The following is a 24,951-nucleotide window of genomic DNA, read 5'->3' on the forward strand; positions in this document are numbered from 1 at the left end:
TAGCATCAGCTTCTGTAGCAGTGCCTTATCCCTCTAACTCAGGTGAGGACTGCTGCCATACAGGAATGCTACAGCTGGAGGTTGTTGACACAATTGCTAGCATAATGTATGTAAGACTGGGAGGTCTCGTGTTCTACCTGAGAGCTATAAAGCTATCCTTGTATACAAATTTAATTAAAAGCTGTCTATTTGGAAGTCTTCTGTAATAATATACATGGCTCTCAAAAACATACTGTTACAGTTGTAATTTCTGGACTAATGGCAGTACAGCATTGCTTAAATGGAACACATTCAAAAACAGCTTAATTGGCATTTTTTACTACCTTCCTTCTTTAAAAGTCAACCCAAAATTTGTGTCCTTTCTCCACTCCAGAGCTGCAGTGAAGGCAATGCCACTGCATCATAATTGCAATGAGCAGAATCACAGAGTCTTTGAGCTTAGGAAGGAACCTCTGAAGGAGGCATTGTCTGAAAACAAGGACATACTTAGATAAATATTTCCCTCCTTTTTTTCCACCAGAGAGTTCCTCAGTCAAAGGCCAAAACATGCAGTGTGAGTATCAAATACAAACAGGAAGAAATCCCCAATGTGTAATAAAAACTGATTTTTTTTTTTGACTTCCAAGCAAACCTCCTATGCTTTGTAAATTAGTAAACAGCACGTTTACATTGCGAAGACCTGACTATTTGGAAGCAATCTTACTGGGACCCATGGCAGAGGAAGTGTTTTGCCCCTTTGGAAGTACCATATCTGCACATTTTCTCAGGGTTAGAGAGCTATTCTTTATTCATCAGGATTTTCAGTTCCCACAGCATCCACAAGCCAAACACCAGAAATACCCAAGTGAATAGTTTTAAATAATGAAAGGTGGCGAGTCACAGACAGTAGATTATCAGCTTCACCTGCCAGGCAGAAAGTAATTAATCTATTTCTTTCCCCTTTTCATCATCTATCCCATATTCCACAACTTCTTGAAGTGGCTCATATTAAATTAGACTAACGTTAATTAACTAAGGAATAAAAAGTATTTCTTAGCATTCCCTAACAGCTAACTCATCTCCTTTCAACAGCAGGAGACCAGTATTTAGCTGAAAGAGATTTCTCATTCAGGCCATCAATGAGCTTTTCTGTGTGTCATTTCCAAGCTCTGACTAATCAAGGGTTTATCAATCTATTCATTAAGGCAGCTTCTGAGTCACCTGCAGTGATGTCTCACTTCCTATACTGATGAGTACTTTACTGAAATCCCTGGAGTCATCTTCCCACCTCAAACAAAAGAGTTTTTGTACAAAGAGAATGTGCCACTGAGTAAAATCTAAAACTACCCCATATTCAGAATGAGGTGGAGCCCATGACGTGTACTATAATTAGGATCCAGGTACAAAGTTTAAACAAACCTCAAAATTGCTCACAAGAAAATGCTGGCAGACTGTTACCAAGTTAGTTTTTCTAAAAGTGTCTACACTTATCATGTTTCTGTTCTGACTAGAGTCCTGACAGTCACTACACTCCTCCATGACATATTTCACACCCATGTTACAGCTAACATTTCTATAAAGTATTATTTATAACATCCTTTTATCTCATGTCTGTCCTCTTGTTTTATCTCTGTCATCTGCTATTTTGTCAAGCTCTAAATCCAGATACAAATTTTTCTGCTTCATGTTTTCAATTGCAGAAGGAAGGTAGTTGTTTATTTTTACTTACAAAAAAAGCCAAGGACTATGCCTCAGCTGCCCTTTGGAGAGAAGCTGGTGGGTAGTTTATGATACTAACTTGTAAAAACCATTCCCAAAAGGGTATAATTAAAAGAAACACCTACCTCATAACTGCTAATTATCTTGACTACAGAGAATTTCTATCAAGGGTAATTTCCATCAATGAGCTCAGTTTGTTCCTTCATTGGCTGTTCAGATATGCAGAATAAATCAGGAAACAGTTATCTCAGAGCGCCTCCTCTACAAATGTTTCTATGTTTACTGATCCAGGGATGACTGGTGCAGTATTCCAGAGAAGCATGAAGAAAATCCCGTTAGTGGACATACCAAAAAGCTGAAAAGAACAGCTCCACGATCTTGCTGACTTAGTAACTTTAGTCAGACAACACGGAAATTTACAAGGAGTTTGTTTATTAACAACTTTCAGACCATCATAGCAAGTGTAGTAATAAAAATCAGATGTGATGACACACAAAATACTTTATTTGTACAAACAAACTGTGTCATTTTACCAGTGCAGAAAGTACAACAGAGATTTAGAGAACTAATACTTTGTCCTGGGGTATTGGTAACCTTCACTTTTCTTCTATGACTGTTTCTGCTATTGCTGCTCTGCTTTCATAATTCTGATGTGCTTCACATTCAAGTCTACAAAGAGAGAAAAAAGGAGTAAATAATGTGTAGCACTAGTTCTGTTTCTGCATTTAAATGTCATAAGAGTAAACTGGGAAAACAATTAAGGTTCTTTTGTGTCTCAAATCCACAATCTTCTTGCAGGGAATAACACCCACTCACTCTCTGTTTTCTGTGCTTGGCAAAAATTACTGCAGAATGCAATAACAGACCCAAATTAAGCACAACTATCCCCCACTGTAGCAATAAACGGGAGCAGGGCTCTGCCTATAGCAGAATGCCCACAGAATTTTGTGAGAGTTGGCTTGAGCCTGGCACCTCTGGACAGCAGATCAAGAAAAATCACTGACATCTGTTACACTCATGTAAGTAGCTGTGACAGCAGAGAACACTCATAGTAGTGCCCAGCATGTGTAGGTGTCAGGGGAGCTGCTGCTGCAGAATCTTTCTCTGGCAGCCCTAGCTTGGCCCCCTTGATGCTTGGGGAAAATCAGTCCTGATTCTGAACTTGCTGGGACAGCCTCTCAGGTTGGGTAATCTGCAATATTTTTTCAGATGTCAGTTAGTGAGTGTTTACTCTCAGGGCTTTCCCAAGCCTGGGTGTGGGGAAACACTCCCTTCTGGCACCTCAGCTTTGTTACCCCAGCATAAAACAGAGTAATAATAAATAAATATATATACTGATAAAGAAAGAAAGAAAGAAAGAAAAAGGGTGGGGATGGAGAGCGAAGTCCTCTAGGCTTGATATTACAGCTCTGGAACTTCAGCAGTTCTGGCATGACATTAAGCAGCCTACCACTCTTCTGACTTTGCTACAGCAGGCCTGAAAGGCTATCAGAATAGCATTCATCTCCCACCCCCTTGCCACTCTCCAGACTTTCTCTTCCTCTGCTGGGCACAATGGGGAATGGGAAGAAGGATGAGAAAAAATATTTGATCCATCCATTTTGCACCAGCAGCGGGTTTCCTGAGGAGGGAAAGCAACACAAGAAAAAACAGGATACTGGGTACAGCAAGTTGGTTGCTGTGAGACATCAGGAGATACATGACAACCTACATCCATTCTTCTTGAGACGTAAAGGCAAACACACTAGCTGGCAGATAAACACATATCCCACGCTCCTCTCTCACCATAGGTTGGAGCTCTGTTCCATCTTCATTATCGTGGAAAGGTCTTGTGCTTCTGTGTTTTTGCCCTTCTGTTAACTTGTTACTCTGACTCACAAAGGTCTACAAGCAAAAACCAGGGTGAGATCATTTGGGAAAGCAAACCATTAGGTAAATAAAAATACCTGGTAAAGGAAGATAATTAGCCTGGGGCTAAGAAACTGTAGCTGGTTCCTGGCTGAATGGCGCTGAGTGATACCAGGAGGGACTCTGCAGATGCAGCAAAAGTGATGAATGCAACTGAGAAGGATGAACCAAAAATCTCTGTTACATCTCCTACTGCAGGAATGAGGACTGGCTGTATGAAATCCCTTGCCTGGCTCTCCACCCACTGCTGCATATTGTCCTGAGAGCCACAGAGCCTCCCTTCCACCCCCAGCATGTTTGTAATCTGACTGTAACACAGACAAATGTGTTGGGAAACTCCAAATTCTTGGCTATGTGAGCAAACTTACTCTTGATCATATAATGAGGAGGAGTTTGGATGTGCTACCCCCAGTTTTTCCATAAAAGGGTACACAGTCTGTCCTCTTAGGAAGACTCCTTAGCCCTGTGGGAAATCCTCTCTTCACCCACGGCCCTAGGGCATGGCTCATTACAAGGAATTAAGATCAGAGTTAAAGAAAAACTACCACAAACTGTGGAAGTGGAGAAAGGAAAGCCTCTGTTTTTTTCATGAAGGAGAATTGGCTTAAGAGGTATTTTAGCATTTGGCAAAACAGAGAGGGAAGAACAGAGGTCAAGGCTTCAGAGTTTTCCATTCAGTTATATTCCTATCCAGGACATGTGCGTAAGTACTGTTCTGAACCAAAGCCAAAGAATATATATCTGCTTTCTTCTGTACAAAGGGTTAAGCCTATCTTTAGGTGCCTTTTTGTTGGTTTTGGGTTTGGGATTTTTTTGTTCTCAACAAAATTCTATGAACATTACAGAGACTCTAACAGCAGCATTAAAAAAGTAAAATTAAAAAAAAAAAACAAAACCAGTTATTCAGATACTGTCCTGAAGAAATCCATCCAGAACATTCGTGTCATGTGAGCTACTTTGGCTGCTGAGTTTGTTTTTCATGAATTACTAAGATTTTCTTTGTTGCATGGTTTATGGAAGAAAAGACAGAACTGGCAAAAATAGCATGAAAGGAAAAAAAAATCTGCATCTTCAGATATTCTCTTAATAAGAAAGGGATGGTACATATACATTCAAATGCTTCAGATTCAGCTCTCCATTGCTATTAGCTACATACTGATGGTAATACAACACACTGATGGTAATACAACATGGTAATTACAAGAGTAAAGACACAGAACAATCAGTCCAGAGATAGCAGAATTTAATCAAGAGACAGAAGACAGTGTTTTGGCAAAAGAATCTGTAAAGGTATGAAGCAGAGCAACTCAGGTTTGCATGAAGTTTCTTCAGAATTACAGCATCCATAGGATGTGAAATGGATCCCCGACCTGCTGCTCGCAACAAGAAGCACCATGTTGTTTACTTTTTTCATCATACAAGTGAGTCACAATAAATATAAACATTAAACTTAGGTCACCCTATGGATCAGTTTCTGCAGCTAGTGCATCTATTTCTTTATATTTTTTAATTACCAACAATGTATTGAAGATATATCTAATAAGGCCCAAATAATCACCCACTACTTACAGAGTGTGATCTAAAAAAAGGCAGCAGATCATAGCTAAGCACACAGGAGTCAAGGAACGTTATAAATTAACGTACGACTTGTAACCCTGAATCCATCCTGTTCTAAGGTGTTGGAAAGGAAATAGTATGGACTGTGGGTTCAAATCACTAGGCTTGGGGAATGAAAAAGTATTTAAAAGCTTAGAATGGCTCAAATATCTTTTGCTGTTATCAGTGAGGTTTACCAGCAGCTCCTGATCCACGAAGTATGGCTTCTCTGCAGTTCCATCATTTGTTTCCATATCAATGGCAAAGCAAAGAAACATGGCATTTGCTGTCACTTCAAACACAGACAGAAAGCTGTGGGACATCAGGTAGGCAAAAAATCCAACCAGCAACAGAGGAACTACCCAAGCTTGCAACTCCCGATGGTAGTTAAATGCCATCAATCCTCCAAAAACAGTAAAACATACAACAAACACCTGCAAAGGGTAGCGAGAGAGAAGGGCAGCCTCATTAATCATGTAGAAATCTTCCTTAAAAAAAGCCAAATACCCCCCAAAACCCCTGAGGCAAATAGATTACAGCCAATATTTTAGCAGCACTTCTCAGCTGGGAGATAGCTAAGCAGTTTCCAGCATCACATAGTTGTCACACTTTTCAATTCCATGTGTAAATTCCATAGGGCAGAGGCAATCTTTTGCTATGTATCTACCAAAGACTTGTTGCAACGAAAACTGCAAGAGTGGCTCCAAGGACACTACTGTAATACGACTAAATAACTCTGCAAGGACTATGAAAAGGTTTAAATTCCTCAAACATTCTTCTCTCCTGAACTTTGTTTACTTTAACGAAGATAAACCTTATTTACTTTAGGTATATGAAAAGATAATCAAAACTGATTTTTCACTTCGTTCTTACCAAACAGTACTTTTCTTACTCTTACCTTTCCTAGAAATAGGAGAAAATCTCCAAAACAGCTAATGGATGCAAGTTTAGCAGAATTCCTTGCCAAAATACAGTCAGCATCCTTTGCTGATGTACAAAAATTAGTCCCATTTATGGCCGTAGTTGTGTATGCATGCTGAAATGAGATAAGATAATAATGCAGTGAGAGAGGAAAGACTTGTAATCCAGATTTTACTTGAGCAAAAGCCCTAAACTCTATTTGGAAATAGTGACTTTATGAATATAAAGAGTTATGTTGCATAATACATCAATTTTATTTAAAGTTACTATAACAATTATGCTTCTAACTTCCAAGAGTTTTTCTACATAATTTCCACTATTAGCAAATGCTACAATAGTGACTAAATAAATTTCTGAACCCACCTTTATCAATTTTATTTTAAAATGCCGAAGTTCCCTACCCTAATTTTGTGAATGAATACGACACAACTACCATAAAACACCTGGAGTCACACTACCCAAACTTATTTGCTATCTATCTTCAAGACTGCTGGCAAACTATGTAAGTGAAATAATGAAGTTATGTATTTATCAAGTCATTAAAAGTTGATGATTAAAAAGCTTTTATACATAGTGCTTTCAAGCTATTTATATGCTACTGAAATTCAAGCTTATGGTTATAGCCATAAAATAAACCTTTTCATGAAAGATGAAACCAACTGTGGAAATTACTGGAAAAGAACAGCTGAAGGACCCTGGACTAGACCAGCGACTGTTAGGTCACAAGCCCCACCCCACTCTGAACTTCAACAGACAGCAGGGGCACTCCAGTTTTTCAATGTATGGAAAATTTTACATTTCCCTTTGTGGAAACTTGCCTGGACAGGTGGGGAGGATAGAATATTTACCTTCATGGACTTGATTATTTTCACATTTGTGCATAAATTGACATATATGTCCCATTTATGGAACTCCTCAACGAGGTTTGAAAAATTAAACTATGTCCAAAGTATCAGCTAAGAAAAGCAGAACTAACAATACTTGAAACATATGCTGGGTTTTACCAGCAATTCTTATGAGTAGTTTCCCTTTACTCAAAATATTAGAAGGCAGATAATGCCACAAAACCTTTAGTCACATCTGGTATGGTCAGTAAGACCCACAGCATGCAGCGGATTACTGTTCTGAAGCAATTGATACACCTCAACATGTGCTTGGTGCTTACATTACTTTCTGCTTCACCTGGAAGTGAAAAAAAACCAGCCCATAACTGGTTTGCTGAAAGTGAATTATACTGGCCTACTGAAAACACTTCCTGTTCAAAAACTGTTTTTTCTTACTTAAAATTCAAAATATAAAATAACTTCAGATATCTGAAGGCAAAGAAAATTTATTTCTGTAGAGTCCAGTTTTACCCCAGAGCAATTTCTGTAACATACTGCAGTCATCATCATGGCTAGGCTTCGCGAACGAAGATTTGGGAAGGCTCTATCCACATTTGCTACAGGCACGCTGGTGGTTTATGAGGCCAATACGTGACAGACAAATCCGATTGCAAAAGGCACAGCAGAAAGACTCCTTAGATGGTGTATTCTGCAATACGCGGTTCTTTCTGCGTTGCCTTTTTTCCTCGAGGGTGATCCTGCGTGTGTTCTCAAAGGAGACAGCTGCGTTATAGATGGTGTGTCTCCAGGCCTCCCGATTTGAGGCCAGAGTAGACCAGTTATGGTGATCAATATGGCCAAGGCTGAGATGTTGTTTCAGGGAGTCCTTGTATCTTTTCTTCGGGGCTCCTCTCATGCGGCAGCCGGTGGCAAGTTCACCATAAAGCAAGATCTTAGGGAGGCAGTGGTCCTTCATCCTGGAGACGTGCCCTGCCCATCGCAGCTGTGTTCTCAGCAACATGGCTCAATACTTGTGATAGCTGCTATACTGTAGTGTAGCAAAGCTATACTGACATTATCTTAAACTATTACAGAGAAAGGAAGATACTAAACGCAAAGATTCTTTGTCTCTACTGTGGATATTATTTATTTTATATGAAAAAGACAATTTTTCTCTAATAGTAAGCAAAAAAGCAGTGACATTCTGAAAATATTGTACTTACATGGTAGCAAATACATCAATAGATGGAAAAAATATAAATAAAGGCCATGGATTTATTGTCTGCTCTAAGCAAAATCAGAGACTCCAATGAACTCTATAGAAACACATAGAGTATCTGCATAAAAATCTGTTTAAACAAGCAAGTTTGCTTAATTCCTAAATAGGAATTAAATGCTTTCTGTGCTAAGTTTCATTCATCCTGATGCTATTCCTTTCCCAGCAGAGTGCTGTCACACCATAACATCCCAGGATGTGGCAGCAGGAAGAGACCAGCCAGTGCCAACCTCCCTGGCCCAGGACATGGGCAAAGGGGAGGTGGCCTCACCTCAAGTTCACTCTGTCTTCCATCTGTGACTGTCACTGAATATTTCAGACATGGGTACACTTATCTTTATAACATCCTGTGAGTTAAGTCTGTTTCATCATTCCCATTAAACAGACAGGGAACTGAGACATGAAGTTGAAAAGTGTTTTCTAAGTTTGTTTCTGTCCCTTAAGAGCAGGTCCTCATTTGGTGAGGTCAGTATAAATTTTGCCAATAAATTAAACAGAGATTTTGTATTCATTTATGAATTGTTAAAAATGTGTTTTAAAAATCAAAAAGTTGAAAGTGCACATGCTCTTGTGCAAACATTGTTTCCAAACTTAAAATAAATACCCGTTTGTTTGCACTCTTGAAGTAGGCACTTTGGTATTCAAAGAATGTGCAATGAAAAGAATTTCTGATATTTATTAACTAGAACAGTTATCTTGGAAAGACTGAAAATAATGCTGGAGACTGTATACTACCTGCACAGGGATTTGTCATGTTACAAACCAGTTGATAAAAACTGGCATTTACAACAGTTACAGCTTAAACAAATCATGTAAGCATTAACAAATCATAATATTCAAGACACAAAGGCAGCCAGGTAATAATCCAACATTATAAGAGAGAGACAAAACTTAATGAACTGCTGAAGGCTACAAAACTAGTCAGACATAGGCAAAGCAAGAATATTACTAGCACAAGTTGAAGATTTAGCCAAGTCATCTCCACCTTTTTGCAAAGAAAACCCCAAAAACATTTCTGAGAAAAAAAAAATATTTGGAAGGTTTCTTGTTCAGCCTAGAATCCTTTTCCATACACTTTCCTCACAATTCCCAAGTTTGTCATACAGACCCCATACTCTGGTCCCATCCAGCCACACAGAAATCTACACGTTCTCACTAACAAAACATGACTAACACTTCAGCAAATGTATGTTTCCATGAAATTCAGTGTGGCACAGAAAGGAGCTCAAACAATTTCTCATCCTTACTCACCAGAGAACACCTAATACATACGAACTATTATCAATATTAGCAAATAATTTTGGACTTTGGAATAAAAAGCTTAGATATCCCATTAATTTTGCAATTGCAGGGTATGGACAAGAATCTAATGCCTTTCAAATTAAAGATAGTTGAGAAGGCTAAGATGGTAGACCATGGTCAGTTAAGAACCTGCTAAAATTTAGAAACATGTTATTTGTGTTTTTCTACAGAATGCATTCTTTTTCCATGCACAAAAGCTTTAGTGGACTTGAAAATGTTTGAGAGAAGATCAGCGGGAATGATCCAAAAGGTATGGAATGTCTTCTGTCTGGGGAACACCAGGCTCCCCTGTCTGGAAAAGAGATAACTGAAGGAGGATGCAGTAAGAGGGCTACAAACTCATGAGAAATGCAGAGAGGGTAGGTAGGGTTAGATGGATCACTGCTGCTTCCAGACAAAACCCAGGCAGGGGGAGAACCATATGAAGTAGTAGAAGCCAAATTTGAAAACAGGTGGTATTTCTTCTCACTATAAATCTGTAAACTGTGAACTGCTGGACAAAGGATGCTTTAGCTGCTAAAAGTTCGCATGAGCTCAAGGGAGACTGGGAAGTTCAGGGAAAAGGAATCAGCTGAGAGATATTAAACACACAGAAAACACTCAGCTCAAGAAGTCCCTAGGCTGAAAACAGATTCAGAAAGAGCACAGGGGCAGGGCAATGTTCTCTTGTTCTATCTTAGCATTCATTCACAGCCAGTGTTGGAGATGGGATACTGAGCTAGAAGGAGACTAAGTCTGATCCTTATATACATATTATAGCTATTATGTTTTTATCTTTCCTTTATGAATTGATATTTTACAATTGTAGTCTCTGATACGGTGACAAGCAAGCAATAAGAGCATCAATATCATATGATTGATCAGAAGGCATGGGAGATTGTGGGTCAGGAGCAGTCTTTATCCTTGCACCAGCAAGTTGGTCCTGTACCACCACCTCTCTGAAGAAAACAAGCTTCTTCTGGCTCTTCTGGGGCCTGGGAACTAGATACTGATTTCTCAGTGTCAGGTTTAATAAATAAGGAATGTGAATGTTTATATATTTCCAAATACCACAGTATGCAAAAAAACCCTATTTAAAGATTATATCCTTCTGTGCCTCATAACACAGAATGTCAAAGGTCTTGGAAAAACTGACCAGCTAGTTTCATGAGAAAGGCACTGTGGCTCAGATCCAGGTCGTAAGTTCCCCAATTGTTGAGAATAATTGCTACTTTGTGTAACAGCTGAATTCAGTCCTCCATTCTAGGGCTTGCTTTCATAAAATGAGCTTGGGGAAGAGAGAATTGCCATAGCAACAGAACCTTCTTAAAAAAGAAGCAGGAGACATGCTGGTCTCACATCCCAGTTCAGCTTTTTCTGCTCTGCTGGTATTTTCAGCCTGATCTTATCTTGTTGCTGCCATCTCTCCTGGGGGCTGCCCTGGTTAGCTACACCCACTGCAGCACAGTGCAGCTCAGGCTGGACCTTTTTAAGTGTCTTAGCTTCCAAGTGTCACCGCTGCCAGTGGAGGCCCCTCAGAAAACAAAATCCAATGGTAGCAAGAGGCAATGACATTTCTGTGGCTGCTGTGCAACAGTTAATGACCCAGTGAGAAAGTTGGATCATGAGTTGGAAATGATAGGGGTTGGAAAGAGAGCAATGCAGGCCTGTGTGGCCCCACCGAAGAGATGAGGACATAAGACTGGAAGGGACTTCCAGCCACTCCAGTCCCTGGCTATTTCAGATTAGCACATTATACAAATCTTCTCTTAAGTGGAAAGCTCCCTCTTTAAACCACTTAGGACTTCTCCCTCTCCCAGCCCTTACATTTGGAGCTATCCCAGACAGTTGTCCCTCTGTCCTTAGCAACCTTCTTCCAAATTCCAGACAACATTCACTCATGAACAATTTACATCTAGTCATTTTTCTGCTGATATTGCCTGGCTCTTATCCCTCCCTACTTTCCCATAGATGCCAATGGGCTTGCTCTTACCCTTCATTTGTCGCAGGATATTCCAGTCCCTCCTGTGAAATAAGCCTGATCTCCTAACCAGCAACTTGTACAACAGCATTTATCCCTCTCTTTCCAGTGCAAGTATTTCATCTCACACTTTCCAGGACTGACTCTGTGCTTTCTGCAGCCTTATTAACTAAAGGCTATTGCCCTGTGGCTGACAAATACAGGGACAATATTCTCCTCCTCCATTTCCAACCAATAAGCACACAACTAATACAGAAATGGTTATATTTGATTCTTCGGCTAATTTTCATCTGTAAGAAACCCTTCAATAACCTCCTCAATTTTTTCAAGCAGTCCAAAAAGCACAGCTCTCATTTATTTCCATTCCACATTATATTTGCAGAAGAGAGAGGTATCAAAGTAAGAATTAGTCAGCATTGTTCAACTCTATCCCCTACATGGTTCATCCTACAGAGCAAGTAAAGACCTAAAGAATTTTATTTCCTGTTATCACATGCATAAAGCCTCTACAAGGAAAATAAACATATTTAAAATACAATTCCACTAAAGATTAACAAGTTATTCAACTGTATTTTCAAGAGGATTGAAAATTCAGCTCAATATCTAGAAGCAATTTTGCCAGTAACATTAAAATGCAGTATTGTTTTTGGGAGGAAAAAGAAGTACTTGATGGGGTGAGGCACAATGTGTTTGGCATGCAGAGGAGAACTGTGCTTACATTAGCATGCACGAGTTTTGGTCTTATCTAGGTGAATTCTCCACAAGACATTTAACTGCAACCTCCTGATAGGCTGCCATCCAAAGTTTAAGAGAAAACCAACTGCCATGGATATACAACCATTAGACAGACTTGCTCCTGATTTATTACACTAGACAGTTGCTAGCTCTCAGTCTGAGAGAAGGGTCTCAGGAGTAGCAAATGCAGGCTACACACTGCCGAATTCAGCCACGGCTGCCACAGGGCCAGGAAGGCTACACTGCAAGTAACTGCACTGATGGAAACAGAGAAACCACACACCGCTCAGCAGCTCCTTCAGAAACCCAGGCACTGCACTTTGGAGCGGCCCCTTTGCCAACGGGCTGCAGATGACACAAAGCAGACACAGAAATGCAAAACTATCCTGAAATAGTTGCACTGCTTAAAAAAATAAAAATCCCTGCAACAGGGCTGTAAAGGGAAAGTATGTGAGTGCTTTGAGGTATCAAAAGTTAAGACTGCCACTACAACTTCAGAAAGCAGGAGAGACACAGACCTTGTAGTTCTGAAACCACATTTAAAAAATGGTATATTCTTTTTACAGCAGAGAAATTTCAATAGCCTAGATTTTACTTGAGATGACTGGATATGTTTATCTGGAACATACTGAAGCCATCAGAGCCAGAAGATGAAAAATCTATGGTAATTCTGACAAGGGTTGGCAAACAGAACTGTCAAGTAAGGATAATGACTTTATATTCAGAAAGCACTTTTCAGCCACAGAACCCAGAGTGCTTTACAATTGTTACTAATGGATTATACACACACATGAATCACTTTGCCCATGACTGAAATGGAACAGCTTAAAGAGTGAACTGTTTAACAGCACATAGCAACACTACACCACAGTTTAGCACAGGATCCAGTTGCAAATTCAAGAGAAATTTAGGAAGGCAGAATGTAATTATCCATATTGCAATCTGCACGGGACACTGGGCTTACATTACCCCTCCTCCAACAACCACCACAGCAATTGTCAGCATCCAGTTCAGCACTGTCATAATGGGAAGATGACAGGGTAACTTTTTGGCCTGTTTCAGTTAACCGCCAAGAGAGCTGAACAGAAACTTAGCTGAGCCTGCACAGAATGAGTCACTTCAGGGACACATGCAACTATCAAAGTCAGTGTTAAATCCCACCTGCAAGATGACATTGCAGCCTGAGAAGTACTCTCTGATAACCTAACAGAGCACTTGGTTCATTCTGCATGGGAAGAAAGAAGCTTGCACTCTATCACCAGGGTTACCTCCTCCAGCACCTGTTTCTCATCTGCAAGTTTCTCAGAGGGAAAACAAGGGACTCTGTTTAATCCTAATTAAACTTGTGAATGAAGGAGCAGAAAGAATTTAAATCACCTAAGCCATGTAGCAACAGGTTGAAAAGAAAGTAGTGCAGAAGTGGTGGGATTTTTTTTTTTTTTTTAGAGTTTCAGTTAATTATATGCTTATTACTATAGTGAAAGTAATACTAGAATAAAAGGCAAAAATATAGTAAGGAATGTTAATGTACACAATGATCTTTGGACCAACTTTTATAACAGCTGTTCCACATTTCAGTGATTTCAGCTCACACAAAAGTCAAAATTTGAACTTAGAAATGTAGGTACAAGCAATTTCTTAACTCCTCCAAGTCTTACTCTCAAGTCCATGTTCAACATCTATGGGAAAATTAAAGTTATTTCCAGAAGCTTTCACCAATCTCAGTAAGAGCTTTTAAGAGTTTACTACTTCTGTTAATCAAGCAATATGTCAAAGCTGCTTAAAACTGAAGATTTTTTTTTTCCTCTCTTACATTTGGCCACAGATTTTACAAAACTAAAGATTAATATTTTTAATCTTAGTAAAAATATATTTTTTAATAAATAGGCTTGGACATATTCATTAAGGGGGGAGAAAAAACTAATTAGATACATGAATTACTCTATGAAATGAAATAACTTAAGACCAATGTTAGCCCTTCATACAGATAAAATTTCTATTAAAACCTATTCTTCTTCTCCAACCATTGCCAAAAAGGTATCCAAACAATTATCTAACAGCAAACATTGTATTTTGATCATTAGGTTAAAAACCACAACTCACATGAAAACACAAATTTGCCTACAAAAGATTAGGAAACAGGATATCTTTTAAGGGAACAAGAGCTACAATACAGCCTTCTGAAACAAAAGGAAGAACATTACAGTAATTAATTGTTTTAACAAACACATAGCATACAACAGCTGGAGAAAGTAAATACTAGATGCTGGATATCTCTTTGAAAGGCAGGGAGTCAGGTCAAGGGGAAAGGGTAACTAAAAATGGAAAGCCTGGAATCAAAATGAACTCTGATATTCCTCACCAAGTCAGTGACCACAAGACCTACCTAGAAAACGTAAGTCTGGAAAATTCATCAAAGATTTCACTGCACAAGTATTTAATCTAGGCTGAACTAAATTAAAAACTTTCTCTTCATAGCTGTCCAAGATCAAACTTATGCACGTACTTAAGAGGAGAAGTCAGACCCTTTATGAGAATTGTCTTGTTTACTTCACTACGGCCTTCAGCAATGAGAACAAAGAACTCAGCAGTCAGAGATTTAGGAATGGGCATGAACATCTGATTCCCTTTCACATTAAGAATATCACAGTCACCAGAGATAAAAAAAGGGGAATGACAAAGAGAAAAACCTATTATTTATAGTTATGTATATAAAGCTGGAACACATTTGGAGAAAAGGAAAAAATAAGTGTCTAGTATCAGAAAAATTGCTGCATGTCAGAAATCATCCTTTTCCAATAAAAACACTTTTTAGACAAGACTTCTAAGGTCATGGATCATATTCCCAGATATACTGATAATGGCAATCAGTCAGGAGTTCAAGTTTATTGAAGACTTAGAGGTGGAAAACACTGTATCTATTTCAAAGACACATCTCCAGGTGTTTTTCTTAATTCTTCGTTGCTTCTTTCCACCTGGACCCTCTGTGTTTCAGTGGTCTGTCTGGCACATCTCAACAAAATGTTGTCTTCTTACCTACAGAAATAGCAAGTGGCCCTCTGAAAGGGCTGTCTCAAGCTGTATTAAAAAGTTCTCTAAAATCTTGCACCTTGCATGTTTGTCAATTCCCTGTTTCTTTGCAACAAGTTCCATCTGCACTTGAAGGCTTTTTTGTTTCTTTAGTTTAGGTGCCTAGCTTGAAACTTTGGCCTGCATGCACTGGCTGTAGCCTTTTAGCCGTGTCACAGGGCTGGCACCCACACACAGCATCCACACTAGGCTGAGTGACAGAGATGACAGATCATACCTGGTTAAAGGGTCTTAAGCAACTTTCATGGCAGCAAAACCAGCAGAAACAGCACTTGAACAGGCACTTTGCGTTCTTCTGCAATAAAATGAAATGATTGGTTACTGGACACATAATTAGGCTCAAACAAAACCGCCATTTTAGAAAAAACTTGCTTTACAGGTGTCTGACCCTTCTAATAAAGTGTTCACTTAGGCAGCAGATATTTCCATTAGGATTATAAGAATTGTTTTTAATTCAGACCCTTCAGTATTAATGACTGATGAGCTGTATGCATTTTTTTTCTTCCAGTGGATGGAAGATTCTTCTCTGGGAAAAGAAAATAAGTGCTGCAAGCAGCTTTGTGAGCTAACAGCTGCTTGGAGAACAAAACAGGCAGGCAAGTCAGTAACCCTTACAGTACTTTGCAGGGATCAGGGAGTTCACTGACATATTTTGAACTTTTTTGTTTATCAAAAAACCCTCGCAGTTCTGAAATGACTGGTACCCTAATGAACAAAAAAAAAGCATGGGTAGAAGGCCTTATATGCACATATATGTGTTTTGACTCAGAGTATACGTACATTTTTCAGGACAGGAAGAAAAAGCTTGTAGAACAGACTATTCTTAAACCATTGATCTATATTAATTTCATATTAGAAACAGAGCAATAAAGCTCACTGTTTTTTTCATGTTCCTGTACTCCCATCACATCATGAGCTCAGAACTGTTCATCACAATGATGCAAGACAAGAAAAAGACATCTTGGTAGCCATGGTAGCCTTACAAATTTAACTGGCTGTTTTTCTTAACAAAAGGAAATTCAGTTCAGGGATATTTGAGTCTTTTTAACTTTCTTTTTCAAGGGATCAGAATGTTTTTGTCGTAATTTGGAAAGCAGAGATCTTCCAGTCACTACGGGAAAACTCAGATCCCAACAACTCCCGTTGTTTGTGCAGAAATCACGAACCTCCTAACTTTTCCCAAAAAGGTTCATGAAAATATTCCAGGAATAAATCCTTTAAAATGGTGACTGTACATGAAAACTCCTGACAGAGAAATACTTTACTCTTGCCATGTATTGCTGGACAAATGGTTGTACTAGAACTGTATTATCTCAGTAAGTACCGTTTGTTAAAAGCCTAGAGCAAGGGACTCCAACTACAGTCTCCTCTCTGACTGCTTCAAGACTACTGTGGAGAAACTATCTGTAAATTTACCTGCAGACCCCTGACTTTTCCTCTGTTCACAGAGAACAGCAGCATTTTTTGCAAGGGTGGTGAAGCCTGGGTGAGTTCTACAAGAATGCAGCATCACTTCTCCAGCCTTCAGTTCCACTGCTCTGGCCCTCTATGGAAAGGGCTTCAATGAAAGGGACTGCAGTCTGTCCTTTCCCCCATGAGAAGGGATAAGGTTACTCTTGGGGGGATCCTTCTGTGGACTGAGGGCAAGAGCTGGCCACAGCACTTTCTAGCCTCTTCAGCAGAAGTTACAGCTACGGGTCATGTAACATCCTCAGCTGAATGCTTGGGAACTGGACCAAAAGGAGCCTGTAGCAAATTGCTGCAGACACAAATCATCTTTCTTTGCTAATTAAATCTACAGTTATTCAGATTACAAAACCACGCACCCAGTAAGTCCACTTATTCTGCTTTCTCTAAGAGCAGAATTCTAAGTCATCCCACCTATCATCTTTATACAAAGTTCTTAGTTTACACAACTCACCAAGTTTTAGAACCAAAACTTTCATAAGACATAAACCCAGACACTTGCACATCCACATCTTTCTATCTTATTAAAAGGAGCATGAGAGACCTCTCATCCTTGCCAAAGTGCCAGAATGAAGTACAGTGATATGTTTCCAGCAGAAGATAACAGATGTGACAATGCATGAAAGGTAAAAAAGAAGGAAAAAAACATTCAAAACAGCCCAGCTATATGTTTTATATATCTTAAAAGATGTGTTTTGGACACTACACAAATCTCAGGAATAGTTCTTATTTCATATATTTTTTCTATAAATTCATATTACAAAGTAGATGAAATATTTTCTATAACAGATCTTATATCCAACAATATTCTTACATTTGCTTTTTAAAAATTTATGATGCAAAATATTTTTAATAGAGCATTCTGCCAATTTTTTTCCTTTATTCTTCATAAAAACCTTACATATAAAGACTAAGTAAAGGGTGGTTTAAATGTTCGTATTTTATGCTTTTAAAATATCTGAGTTGAGAGAAAAAAGGAAGCACTGATATCTGAGATGAGAGGGGAAAAAGCTTTCTTAATGAAGAAAACAGGATAAAATAAAAAATCCATGTAATATCATCCAGTTTTAAGCAAGAAATATATTCTTCACTTTTTCTCCCCTGTGATCTCACCTGTTAATTACTATTTTAATAGTGTTTCAGAAGTATATACCTACCTTTTGTTTTAGGATATTATAAAGGAACAAAAGAACAATCCTTGGTATTCTCAGTACTGTGATTAGAAATGAGCCCTTGACAGCAGTTCCTAGATGGTAGCAAAAGAGAACTGATATGGAAGACAGGACTGGGTGAGGTGGTGGGCTATTTTTATTTCTAGAAAGAAAAGCAAACAATTTAGAAATGGTTTAGAAACTTATTTAAGAAGATAAGCATTCTGTCTTTCCAGTATGTCAAAATTTTAAGGATTAAGCTGTTATCTCCTTTCCTACTTGAGCTACTCCAGTTTTTCTATTGACTTCATCTCAGTGTTCACCTTAGTAAAAAAAAAAACAACACCAAAGTTTAAAAGTTCCATTGGATTAGTTTAGTTCTTAAGCAATGACTGTTTCCTGTAATGGAAAAATATCTAGAAAAAAACCCTACTACTTAGGCAACAGAACCAGCAGCAGTTTGGCTAAAGATCAGACCTCATATCAAAAATAAGAAGCCCTGTGTTCAGAAGTGATTCCTTCAAAATCTTTGTTTTCTTGAAAAAATAAATGGTTTTCACAGGAAACTAACAAATTAAAAGACACTAATAAAATGCTAAAAAGCTCTAAAATTATACTTTTATTAAATCCTCACTTCAGTAAGGATTTATATTATACACACTATATCAAGATAGGTATTATAGTTCTGCAAGAATCCTGAAGGTATCACTGCAGTTCATTCAAAACTTCAAATACTTTGCAGCTGAGAAGTTGTATTTAAATATGTGAATATACCACATATTATTTTAAATAGGAAATTCCAGAAAAGCAGTTGCTGTATTTATTATTTTTGATCTTACAACTAGGGGAACAGCTTAGGGGATAGTGGAATTTTATACTGAATAAGGCAGTTTGGTTGGGTTTTTTTAAGTCATCAGGTTTCTCTGTTAGGAACACATATATTGCAATATGGATGAGTTATTCTATTCATATTGAACCACTGTTTCTTTCTCCCCCATACACCACTTTACATATGACACTCAGTTTGGTCTTGGAATACAACACAACTGGTGATGCTTCTGACTCTAAACAAGCTCAATATTAGTTCAATCATCCACCTACTCCTGTTACCCCTAATGCTGAAGTTTCACCCACCTTTGTACATGTCTGCAATCCTGAAGCGACTTTGGCACAAGCATAGTCAGCCATATGCATGAATTTTGTAGGCAGTTCATATTATACAGTGAATTCTGTGCACATGAAATCCACTGCATGCACACAGGTTATCAGGGAAAACTATTATAAGACTGAGTAGGGCCACAGCTTTCTTTTCCTCTTTGTTATTTCTATTTTATATTACCAAGAGATTGTTTGATTTACATGGAACACTACTATTCCAGTATCCTGTGGACCTGTATTCAATACCAGTTTATCTTTTAATAATTTTCCTTCTTCAGTACTGCCAATTGTCTTATTTTCTTGTGAGCTCTGTGACACTCAATTTTTTTTTAATGCTAAGTTCCTTGAATCAGATGATCACACATGCATCTTGGCTTTCATTTTAAAAACATTGGTTTTCTGAGAAGAAAAAATGTAATCTTGACACACCCAACAGACACAGACATTTGAAAGGGGGAGGAGAAAGGGCATTTCTTCAAAATCTTGTCCTCTTCAGAGCTATGTTTACAGTCCTCTTCACTCATGCCTCACCTGTTTCAAAGACTGCCTAAAAAAAGCTTTAGCATAAAATACTTTGAAAGTGTTAAGGAATGAATCTTATCTTCCTGAAGTAAATGTGAAGCTCAATTTTTAAACAAATAGAATAAATTACAAGATTTGTAGTAAAAGAGACATTATCAGACTAACAAAGAACACACCGACTGTATGTCCATCTGCCCTTTTATCTGATCTCAAAAACACCTGGGACAGGTCTGACTATATACATGCTGATGGCTCTTTTAGGTCAAGTATGTAAGTAGGGCAAAAAGTGTCCATAAATATTGCAGATATAATTGAAGAGGGAAGAGGAAGCCTTTAAAAATTTCGTTCTAGTTCAACTCTCTATGACTTTGGTGCCAATCCGTAAACTTTCATTTCTGACTTACTGGGAGATGTGTGTATTTGGAAGTTGTGCTACTGAACACTTCAGAATGTGAATCCTGCAAATGCTTATAGACTTCCCTAGTTTCAAACCTGTGCACTGACATACTGGAGTTACTAAATAAGCTCAAACATGGACAGGACAGTGATGCCTGTGACACGGATCAAGTTACCATATCACCTTCCTTTAATCCCAGAAAAGGGAAAAAACCTTCTCCCTGAAAGGTAATTACACACAAAACACCTAAGCACACCAAGATGAAAATAAACCTTCATGTAAAACACTAGTAGTAACAAAGAAGGTTTTTTAAAATACTGAGCCCTTTTCACAAGCTGTAAAAAGTAATCGTTAAGAAAAGAATTCTATTCATTTTAATAGATTAATAAAATCTTTCATGTATTCATGTTTCATCTAACATAAAAGAAGGCAAAATCTATTTTCATTCATGGTAGTACAGGTCAAACACTTGTAACCTGCAAAGGTAATCCCAACTAGAGCGACCCTCAGCCCTCCCCATTTGCAGTGGCACTGTGGCTGTTGGCCATGCAGCACATTGCTGTGTGTGCTCTGGAAGGAGATTTCCACAGGGAAAGGCCACGCCATTTCCTCAGAGCACTTACAAGCAAAGAAGAAAGCCTCTCTGTAAGATACCATAAACAAACTCTTATGACATGCCTTTATGATGCTGCCCCAGGGAATACATTAAAAACACACAGCAGACAAGCTCAGAATTGCTGGAACAGCTCGAGATAACCCTTGCCCTTGATGGTGTGAGTGCTCCTGCAGCTAACCATCCCCTCCCCATTCCTGCACTGCTCTGCATCTCTGCAGATCCATACTGGCAGCCTGAAGGCCAGGAAAAGGGATTACCGCCACAGAAAAATTGCATTTTCTTCCAAACACAACTCTCTCAACACAGTACATGTCACCTGGCAAGCAAGAGGAGAGCTCAGTGGTAGAGGTACAAAATGATTTCAATGCAATTGGAGCAGGAACCTTCTGTACTCAACAGCCAGTTCCTGCAGCAGTAAAAAATAGCTGGAAAGCGGAAGTCCCTGACAGAGCAGTAAATGTCATCACAGCAGTTTCTACAGGTGCTTCCCTGCTCTGTGTGAACAAGATATGGACAGTGCCTTTGCCTTGGGGATTTATATGGGATTTATATGGGGATTTATGTACCAAAATGCACTGCAGCACACAGCCCAGGAACTCAGCAGAACTACTTGACTTTCCTGTCCTTTCTCAAGCCAGTTTAAATGAATCTTTAGTGCCCCAGCATTCAGCTGCTAAAGCTGAGGTTCCTCCACATGCTTACAAGAAAAGAGCAGCCCACTATCCACAGCAGCTCAGCCATGCAAGTTCCTTGCATTTAGAGCTTCAATAGGAAAAAAGGAGATGACATCAGAAATGCAAGTCCCTCCCTTTTCAGGTGCTATCATGCCATGTAAAACAGTAGAGCGAGACTATGTCACTCTACGGATTTCAACTTTTTAAAAAGCAACACTGTAGGTTTTGCTCTTTTACCTAAGCACCAGTTCAGTGGCACGGTTGTTGGCTGTGTAGAGAATCCAGTCAGGGACAGGCTCCCAAAACGGTGTTAAACATTGTCCTGCCTTGGCTTTTTGGATGAGATGGTAAAACATTGCTTAAAACAGTGGTGGACACTGGCTTTTACCAGTCTTCCAGCCCTGCTACTTTGGCTGGAACAGCATGGCTGTTGGCTGCTGCAGGAAAACTTTATGGAGCCACTCCTGCAGATAGAGCCTGCACTGATGTCTCTGCTGTGCTGAGAGGAACACACCATTTGGAGGCAGCAGGCCTCTTGATCAGGCACTGAAACATCCAGGGATACATCCTGACCATCAGCAGAAAGCTGCTTCCTAAGTTTTGGAGAAGCCTAAAGCCTCCCTTCCCAACTGCCCAGCCAGATGGTCCTGGGCAGCTGCCGCCAGTGCTCCAGGGTCCCCAAGTCCTCTCCCACCAGGCCCCCCATCTCACTCTCACATTACCTTCCTCCAAGGTTATTTTTTTAACAAATTGAGGTTATTGACATATTCCTCTAATACAAAATAAAAATGCCTTAAATGCCAGAGTTTTTCACAGATCAGAAAATCTCATCACTGGGCACAGAAGTACAGAGCAATGAGGATGTGAGAGCTCATAAAATACTTATGAGGGAAAATGTTATCAGGCTACTGCTCTCTTCATTGTCAAACAAGTCAACCACATATCGTGAGATTTAAATCTTCCCCTGCAACGAGTGCATGAAACCAATTCAATTTCATTTTACTTTTACTCATTTCCTCCACATTTACATTCCAGGGCAGTATAAAATTAAAGGAAGCTAGTTTACACATCTTTGAACACTTAACAGTGGTGTTAAAGCATTTACAGTTAACTGAAAATAACTGCACAGAATGAAAAAAAGAGTAATAGACCAGGCAGTTATGCAGTAAGAATAAAGGAAAACCCAGAGCAGGGATGAACACTTACAATGTGTTCATTTCATGTATTCATACATGAATGAATACATGAAATTACCAATTACCATGGCTTCTCATTTGGAGCTAATGCAGTCTCCTGGAAGAGGGTAAAATGCAGCCTATGCCTTCCGAATGGTAATTCCACCAGAGTCAACTCGGCTCTAATGGCTTATAGGAAGGCTCAGTTTGGCCCAATATCTCCAGAGGTAGGGGTGAGTCACATTATTATCATGCATATTGTAAAATCTAACTCAAGATCTTGCAACAAGCAACATTATTTTATGGTAAGTTGGATTTCAGATATTGACATAAATTGTGATCTATTTGAGACTATTTTTCCTTGAAAAAGATTGAAAGTAAATGCTGGAAAATCCCCAAAACTATCCAGGGGTAATTCTGCACTCACCTGTTGAAATAACAAGTAACCACGGCCCCAGCAATCACCATTTGCTGACAGGCAAGAATGAATTCACTAGTCCAGATAAGGCCAACGAAATGATACCATGCCATGTAGCAAATTCCAGACAGAGCTCTGTATTCTACTTGTCCTCCTGAAGTAGATTGTGCAGTACCTGAAGTTGGGATCATACCACTGTATTATTATAACATACCAGACAAGGGGAGGGAAGTACATGTAAGTGCTTCTGTATCCTTTCTCTTAACTTCCCTTCAATAAAATTAAAAAAAAAAATCAGATGATATTACAGAGTTAGAGAGATAATGTTTTTTAATTCAAATTGAATTTTGTAAAAACTCTTACAAAAAGCAAAAGATTGCATTTAAATTGGGATTAAGACAGCTGCCATTAAAGTCAAGAGGACAGCTACAAATTAGTGAAGGTTTTTGAGAAGAGATTACTCAAGATTTGAGGAATCAAATAGTTCAGAAGTAAATGAAATCTTAATTTTCTTCATTCAAATTTGAAATAAATTCATGTTTATGAAATGCTTTAGGTTTTTTTCTGTAAGAAGCAAAAGAGAGAGACTGCAGAAAAGTGTTAACAATGCATGACGTACTGTTGCAACAAAACAAAACAAATATTTTAATTACTATTACTAGTTAGAACCATGGCCACTAGTTTTCTCTTCTCTATACTTTGAAATCTTTGTGCAAAATACAGGCACATAGAGATGGCTGCTCTGAGAGGGGGGGAAAAAAAGCAGACATCTCTATGGTAGTATATGCTCCTGTATCCAGGAACATTGACAAATTCACTTATTCAAGCTAAAAAACGTTGCTTCCACTTCTGTTAGTAACTAAGAATTTATTCCATATTCAGTAGATGGCTTTTCATGAAAGGAGGGGGCAACTCAGATTACTCAGCAATCAGACCTTTCTCTGTGCAATCCTATTTATGGCATTTGACTCTGTAGGCTAGTCAGGGGATAATGGCATTAGGACATTTGGTTCTCGTGAAAGTTCTCTATGCCTATAACATGATTTTTTAAAATTTATTTAGCAAGCCTTAAGTTTATTAACCTGAAAGAGAAACATGTTCACCAAATAAAACAATCTCTGGAGGTGAATAGTTTCTTATTCAAACTCCACGAAAGAAATAACAAAGTGAGACATAGAATTGGCTATTACTGCTAGAACAACAATATAACTTAAGCTTTAATACTTCATGTATTTATTTGGTAGACTTGGCAGTGTTATGTTTACAGCTGGACTCAATGATCTTAAAAGGTCTTTTCCAACATAAATGATTCCATGATTCTCTGTTCTCTCACAGGACAACACACCACCTTCAAGTTCAAAACTACACATACAAAGCTATCCATGAAATAGTTCACTTCTGGCCTATTTTTCTATAGCCACAGACTACTTACTTGGGAATAACTAAAAGTAGAAACAATAAAGACTTGTTTCAGCAACACTATCAGGTATAGATGAGCTTTGTAAGTTTTCAGAACCAAAGTCTATTTGTCTGTAAATAATGAAAAATATTAATCTACTCCATAGTAACACTGCAACATTACTTTAAAGTGCTTTGAGAGGATCAAAAAAAAAGTTACATGGGTGCATAAATACAGACATATGTTCTAGATATTTTCTTTTCAAGAGGTTAACAATTTTAGCTGAACAGGTAAGCTCTTTACAGTGCTGTATGGTTGGTCATTCGCAGAACTAGTGTTGCTTCCATTATATTAAAATGTATTTTAAGCCTGTGAAGTGCAAGATACTTGATGGTTTGAAAAAGCTACTACTCGGATCTCTTCTCACAAATTCTTCACCATTCCTCCCCATCCCATGCCTCCCTGGTTTTAAGCTTGTAAAAGCTTTTTTTTTTTTTTTAAGGAGAATTTTTGAGGATACAATTATTTACTGAAGTAATTAAAATAAGTTAGGCGCTATATAATTCTGAATTCGAGGGATTTTTAATTTCCCTTACTTCTTCCAGAGGCTCTAGACTGCCTTTTCCAGCAGCACACACAAGTAGCCAAACACGCTCACTACCCA

At 38.6% G+C, this 24,951-nt stretch overlaps 1 protein-coding gene across 2 annotated transcripts in view; it reads right to left on the reverse strand.

Annotated features, from left to right (window-relative positions):
- Positions 1–2,110: 2,110 nt before the first annotated feature.
- SLC44A3 (solute carrier family 44 member 3) overlaps positions 2,111–24,951 on the reverse strand; it is a 38,521-nt gene continuing 15,680 nt past the window's right edge. For both annotated transcript variants that reach the window (XM_027722756.2, XM_027722757.2), the window contains exons 10-16: positions 22,898–23,063; positions 17,935–18,091; positions 15,528–15,605; positions 6,101–6,238; positions 5,400–5,636; positions 3,484–3,582; positions 2,111–2,367 (exon numbers count right to left, since the gene is read on the reverse strand). In XM_027722756.2, coding sequence (XP_027578557.2) covers positions 2,362–2,367; positions 3,484–3,582; positions 5,400–5,636; positions 6,101–6,238; positions 15,528–15,605; positions 17,935–18,091; positions 22,898–23,063 — 881 coding nt within the window. In that variant the 3' untranslated portion in view covers positions 2,111–2,361. The remainder of the gene's footprint in view (positions 2,368–3,483; positions 3,583–5,399; positions 5,637–6,100; positions 6,239–15,527; positions 15,606–17,934; positions 18,092–22,897; positions 23,064–24,951) is intronic.

The sequence above is a fragment of the Pipra filicauda genome, unplaced genomic scaffold (assembly GCF_003945595.2).
Source record: "Pipra filicauda isolate LSUMZ 115617 unplaced genomic scaffold, ASM394559v2 scaffold47_size6085603_pilon, whole genome shotgun sequence".
Classification (NCBI taxonomy): Eukaryota; Metazoa; Chordata; class Aves; order Passeriformes; family Pipridae; genus Pipra; species Pipra filicauda.